At 39.2% G+C, this 6,669-nt stretch overlaps 1 gene segment (V, D, J or C); it reads right to left on the minus strand.

Annotated features, from left to right (window-relative positions):
* Nucleotides 1-1,687: 1,687 nt before the first annotated feature.
* LOC107506188 lies at nucleotides 1,688-3,891 on the minus strand. The segment is given in 3 exon segments: nucleotides 1,688-1,794; nucleotides 3,241-3,603; nucleotides 3,736-3,891. Coding segments are annotated over 3 exon segments (516 nt in total).
* Between the last annotated feature and the right edge of the window lie 2,778 nt (nucleotides 3,892-6,669).

Genomic DNA, 6,669 nt, shown 5'->3' on the forward strand with positions numbered 1-6,669 from the left:
CTGGATTTTTTCCCCCCAGACTTTACATTGCCTATTGATTTTCTTAATATTATCTTTTGAGAAGCAGAAATTTAAATTTTTGTTCATGTCTTACTTATTATTCTTTCTTTTTTTAAGGTGTATGACTTGATTTTTAAAAATTATAGTTAACATACAATTTTTTCAACATCTATATACCTTATAACGTGATCACCACAATATGCCTAGAAACCATCTGTACGCAGTTATTACAATATTATTGACTATATTCCCTGTGCTCTACATTACATCCCCATGAATTATTTATTTTTTAACTAGAGGTTTGTATCTCTTATTTCCTTCACCTTTTTCAACCATCCTCCCATCCCCTTCCCCTCTGGCGACCCTCAGTTTGTTCTATCAATGAATTTGTTTCTGTTGTGTTTTGATTGTTTGTTTAGATTCTACATATAAGTGAAATTCTTTGGTGTTTTTCTTTCTCTGACTTATTTCACTTCTCATAGCACCCTGTAGGTCCATCCATGTTGTTGTAAGTGGCAGAATTTCATTCTTTGTTATTACTGAATAATATTCCACTGTATATATACCACATCTTTTTTATTCACTCATCTGTCAATGGACACCATAGATTACTTCCATAACTCGGCTATAGTAAATAATGCTGCAATGAATATAGGGGTGCATATGTATTTTCAAGTTAGTGTGTATGGTCAGTATATTTTGTACATTGCCAAAAAAATCTCTGCTTGCTCGTAGGTCTCAAAAGTATTCTCTGCTTGTTTTGTGCTATTTTTAGTAGGAGCTTTGAGATTAAAATGTGTTTTTAATTTATCCTAGTCTACTTTCAAATAACATCGATTCTCTTTAGGAGAAAATATATTCCTGTTGCAACTGAATATGCTATAAAAACTCACAACATTGTTTTTATTTTGACTCAAAGACGCAGTAGCTTTTTTAAAGTTAATAATAAAGTCAGTAAAATTATCAACAAAACTTTAAAAAATTTACCTAGATATCTACCTTTTCTGGTATTCTTTGTTTCTTTTTGTGAATCTGAGTTTCCATGTGATACTATTTTTTTATGGCATGAAGACTTTCTTTAACATTTCTTGTACTGCAAGTCAGCTGGAGACAAGGGATCTTGTTTTTGTCTCTGAAAATATAATTATTTTGTCTTTCTTTTTACAGGATATTTTTGCCACCTTCAGAATTCTAGGTGGTCAATATATTTTTCTTCAGCACTTTAAATGCATTATTTCCATCGTTTGGGCTAAAAAAAAAAATCAGTTATCATTTGTATTATTGTTTCTGAATGCACATAATATAACTGTCTCTTTCCTTGACTGCTTTTAAGATCTGATCTTTAATATTTTTTTTTCAGGATTTTAATTGTGACATGTGTAAGTGTGGCCTTCTTTGTATTTATCATACTTGGGATCATACTTCTCTAAAAAAAAGTCTTAAAAAAGATAAGGACACTAATTCCATCACGAGGCCCCACCATCATGATCTCATCTAGACCTAATTATTTCTTAAAGGTGCTACCTCCAAACACCATTACATTTGGGGTTAGCAATCTGGCATATGATTTGGGGGTGCTGGGACACAGACACTAAGTCCATAATGGAGAGCGAGGGAACCAATGTCAGAACCACCCACACCCTAGAGGCAGGGGGCAAAAGAAGAAGTACTTGATTTTTCTTTCTTTCTACCCACAGATCTCTTGCAAGTTTTTATCAGTGGCTAAATACAGTAAGATGCCAAAAGCAAGAAAAGCCTGGATGATGTCATCCATAGGATTTGGACTATCAGAGCCTAGAAGAAGACAAACAATGGAGAGGAAGCCTGGATTTGGGTGAAAGGGCAAACCAAGAATAACCAACAAAGGGGAAAAGGAGAGAATAGATCCTGTGTATCCTTGCTCCTGTCTCAACGAACTCCTCAACTTACAGCTCACCTGAAGTCATAAGAATCCAAGAGGATTCTCCATTGTTTCTTATTTGAATTGAGAAGTCATTCTAGGTTTTGAAGTTTGACCAGTGTCCAGGTGACCCTGTTCTCCTATGTAGTAGTACGATAGCTCAAATTTGGAATCCAGAAACATGGGGTTACCTTATCCATTTGTCTTGCTAGTTAATAATAGACAATGTATATCTTCCTCTTATGGACTGAATTTTATCTGCCTAAAATTCCTTTGCTGAAGCCCTAAACTCTAAAGTGAGTATATTTGGAGACAAGGCCTTTAAGGAGGTAATTGACATTAAGCGAGGTCATAAGGAAGAGGCCCTAATCCAGAGGAAAGGCCATGTGAGGGCACAGCAAGAAGACAGCCATTCGCAAGTCAGGAAGGAACACTCAGCAGAAACCAGCATCTCTGGGTTTTTGATCTTGGACTTCCCACTCTATAGACGAACATGTGTCCTTCTTGTGAGAGGCATCCATGGTCTCTGCACAGGGATCTTTCCTGTTTTACAGTAAAATACAGAAGGTTATTGAAATATTTTAAACTAATGTTTTAATTAAAGAGCTGAGATGGGTCAAATCCTGGTTTCCTTTCAGATGAACTATCTTAGAACCTAAAGCCCAAACCCAGGTGAGTGACCTATCACATTTTTGGGATTTACAGATCTGAGCGATGGTCTAGGAGACAGAACAAGGAGAGTGACACAGCCTTCCCTGATTGGCTGCCTCTCACCTAGTGTGCAGTGTGGGCGGGAAGAGGGGATGTTCTTCGGTGCCCTGACCTGTGAATGCCTCCACAGCCGTGTTTCCTGAGCCTCTGTGTGGAGTGAAGGATTGATGGGGAGTTGAATTAAACTTTCTGCAGCAAAGACTGAGCCAGAGATGGGCAAAGCCTGTCGAAACTTGGTTAGGACAGTAAAGACCATATTCTGTATCCCTCGTTTGGTTCATGAAATTTTGCATGAAAAGTATAAGATTACTAGGGCTTTTCAAAGGTTAAATAGCTAAAATGACTTGGTAGTGATTAATCCCATAACAGTTTTCCTGGAAATGTTTCCTTTGAGAGGTTTGGAGAATGGAGAAGCAAGGAGCCATTCTGGCTTTGCACAGGCACCTTTAGGGATCAAAGCTCTGGTTCTCTTTAACACTGACATCCACCCTATCTTACCTGCAGAGCAATTCCCAGCCTCTTAGGTTCCTAGGAGTTACCTGAGCTGGGTTCATTTTCCTGAGGAAAAGCTAAATAAACTCAGCACTGCTAAGGGAGAGAATGTAACTCTTCCTTCCAGGGCTGCCTACAGCCAAGCCCCGCCTGTGCTCCTCTGGGTTTGTGTTCAGCCCCTCCTGCAGTTCCCCTCACTGTGTCACTCAGAACACAGTAGTACACAGCTGAGTCTGACATTTGGAGTGAAGATTTCTGCAGGTGGAAGGAGCTGTCACTCTTAACAAGCTGGGCCTGAAAACCTTGAGACTCTATCCTCTGGTTTTCTCTTGTGCTCTTCAGGAGGAGCTGGAGAGGTTTATTGAGATACTGGACATACCAGAACAGGAAAGGAGCTGAATAAGAGGTCTGGTAATTGCAGTTCAAGATCATAGGTGCCCCCTCGAGGAGGGTAACAGGGCCTTCTGTCTGGGTCACTGAGTCTCCTCCATTGGTGTCTCCTAAAAAATAATTACGTCGTTTTATTAAAAATGTACATTAAGAGAGTTTTCAGCAAGAGAAGAAAAGTAAAAGTTATCTAAGATTATAGGAAAATAAAAAATCATTACCATTTAGGATAAAATGTCACTTACCGAATAGTAGGAAGATCACAAGAACTGAGTAGGTGGCAGAAAACATGTCAGCAGAAGAAAATGATCCTTGCTCCCTGGAACACCCCAAATGCAATAGGGCTAGTCCCCAGCGAGCTCTTATAGAAACTTCTCACTCACAAATTAAGAGTCCCTTTCTGCACAGCAAGTCTGTCTTGTTGTTCCAAAGGTAACGCGAATCAAACCACCACCTGGGTACAAAAGTAAATCACGTCTGAAGGAAGCAGCGCCATCAGGTGGTTGTCCTTCAGATTGCACCAGAGCTCTGTCTCGGACCTTATCCCTTCTCAGTAACAGCTTGAGGGGTAGATACAGGAGAATGGTCCAGGAAATTAAGTAGAAAGCACTAAACATTCCCTCTACAGGTTAACTAAAACTATTAGGTTCACTAAAAGTTCAAAAATAGTTAAGTATTACTTCCATCATGTTCTGCATGGTACAAAAATCTGTAGCTTCCCAAACAAACCTGGGCACAACTTTTAAGTGACACAGTCTGAGGTCTAGTCTGAAGACATATTGCAAATGTCCCTATGGTTCCTGTGGGTCAGAGAAGAAGCCCTCTGCCTACAAAGTGCTCCCTACTCTCCTCCAGTCATTTACCTGAATTAGTTCTATTCATCCCCCCGAGATTCAATCAACATGCCACAGAAGAAACATTATCTAATGCAGTTGTCAACCTGTGGTTGAATGACAGGTATTCCCCCCCCCCCCCAATCCATCATGGACTCATACCTTTGTTAAATAGAGTTAAAATAAATTGCTTGACTTCTGTTTCACTGGTAAAGGTAGAGTGCTTTGGAATTATCCTTCCAACTAGAAGACTAGACAAAATAAATGAAATGATTTTTGGACATAGGACTATAGATAGTATGGAGGTAAAGAAAACAGATGAGATGAGCCCTAACATTGCCCCAACTTGCTCCCTGGAGGCAGTTTCTGGGCATCGGTGCAGGAATCACTTACCAAAAATTGCCCAGCTGTTGCACTGTGTTGATGAGACAGAATGAGGAGTTTGGGGATCCAGAGCCCTCAGAATTTGTGTACCAGTGTACCAGAGAGGAGGGAGCTGCACAGTGAGAGCTATCTACGATGTGTAAAGCCCTGCAACAGATAAGAACACATAAACCCAAATAAGACATGGTTCCTATCTCAAATTGCTTCCAATTGAGTGAGGAGCGGATCGTTACAATGGATCCTATCCCTAACCCTGCCTGTATTCCCACTAGTCCAGGCCCAGGCATGTGAAATGAGGGGCCAGACTGGAAATAGACAGCTGATGCACTTATAGCTAGGTGAATAAAGCTGTTTGGATATCTTCTCTCCAGTGTTTAGATTTATTTTTGCCCTTTCATCTGCCTCTCCCTTTCTTAGGCCTGTGTATCAAGATCTTTAACCTCCAAGGCTCAGGCGTCTAACACCCAGTGTATAGTGGTCCAGGATATTAGAGAAGGTGGCATTTACCTTCAGGTTTGGGTGTCCAGACACAAGCCTAGTACTTTCTTTCTCCTTTCTCCTCATTTTATCGCATGAGCTCTCTAACGAGCTTCCAGAAAGATTCAGTATCATCTGGCCTTTGAAATAAATACAATTAACTTTCATATTAATATACCTCAATTATATATTTTATAACACTGAATCTCAAAATCAAAAAGTTCTCCATTTTGCCTGAAGCTTGAATTATTTGAGGAGTGCGTTTTGGAGGTGGATCAATTTAAAACTCATTTAATTGTGATTAAACTGTGGTTCTTGAAGCCCATTGCCACTATCTCTGCTGTCATCCTTTGAATCTTGTTTCAATTTAAAGCTTAGGGTATGGAGGTAAAATTAAGGCTGCCCTGATCTCAGAAGGGCTCTTTCTTCCTTCCTATTCCCCACACCTAGATATTTTGGAGATGCTGTGATTCTTCTAACAATTCAGGTTTTTCTACAAAAGTCCCATAGTGCAGAAGTAGTATGCCTTTGTCAGTCCTTGAGCTGAATGGGGCAATGTTGAAATAAAACGACTCAATTCTACAGAGTCCCCTAAGTGCTTTGTCTGGTGCTGTGAGGGATATAAAAGTGTAAGCACATTTCAAAAACTGTATAACCTTTTTAGAGCGATAAGATATAAACTTATCGCCAGACAATTCAGTAGAGAGAGCTCAGGTGAGAATGAGTTCTACCCTTGAAACTGGGATCACTGGTTTAAGTCACTTCACCTCTTTGAACCTTAGTTTTTTTTAAATCTCTAAAATGAGATTAATTTTCTGTACTTTGTCTTGTGCATAACATTATTATGAGGAGCTAATGAGTTAATATGTATGAAAGTGCATTGTAAAATTAGGAGGCGCAACTGAAATATTAAAAATATATATATTGGGTAATTTACGTAGTCAAAGGAATTAAAGTGGCCCTGCCTGCCACCTGAGAATCGCACTTTGATATTAAACATCAGTCATCTGCCCTTCCTCTCTCAGGACCTGGGTCTTGTCCTTGTGGGCCAGCTGCAAGTGGGAGTATTTACCAGAAGGCATCTAGATCTCCCTGTGTGGGGTGACTTTGCAAACAGTGTCAAGATGTCCCTGCCTTTTCAATAAAGTGAGCTTTGATTCTCTTCTTGAAAAACATGTCAAGAAAACAGCTTGGTATTTTAAAAAGAGTACAGAATTGAAAATCTGAAGTTGGCCCTAGAACCAAGTTGGCCTTTTATATTAATAATGGTCATCATGAATTGAGTCCTTGCCATGTCAAGATGCCATGTTATGTATCTGTGCTAGATTTATGTATATGTGTGTGTGTATATTTAATTCTTTAATAATTTTATATATAATATATATTTATATTTTTATTTCTTTACTCAACTCCATGAGGTAGGTTCTAATATTACCATTTTACACAGGAAGAAACTGAAGCACAGATATGTTAAAGAATACATCA

The sequence above is a fragment of the Rousettus aegyptiacus genome, unplaced genomic scaffold (assembly GCF_014176215.1).
Source record: "Rousettus aegyptiacus isolate mRouAeg1 unplaced genomic scaffold, mRouAeg1.p scaffold_m13_p_3, whole genome shotgun sequence".
In the NCBI taxonomy this organism is placed as follows: domain Eukaryota; kingdom Metazoa; phylum Chordata; class Mammalia; order Chiroptera; family Pteropodidae; genus Rousettus; species Rousettus aegyptiacus.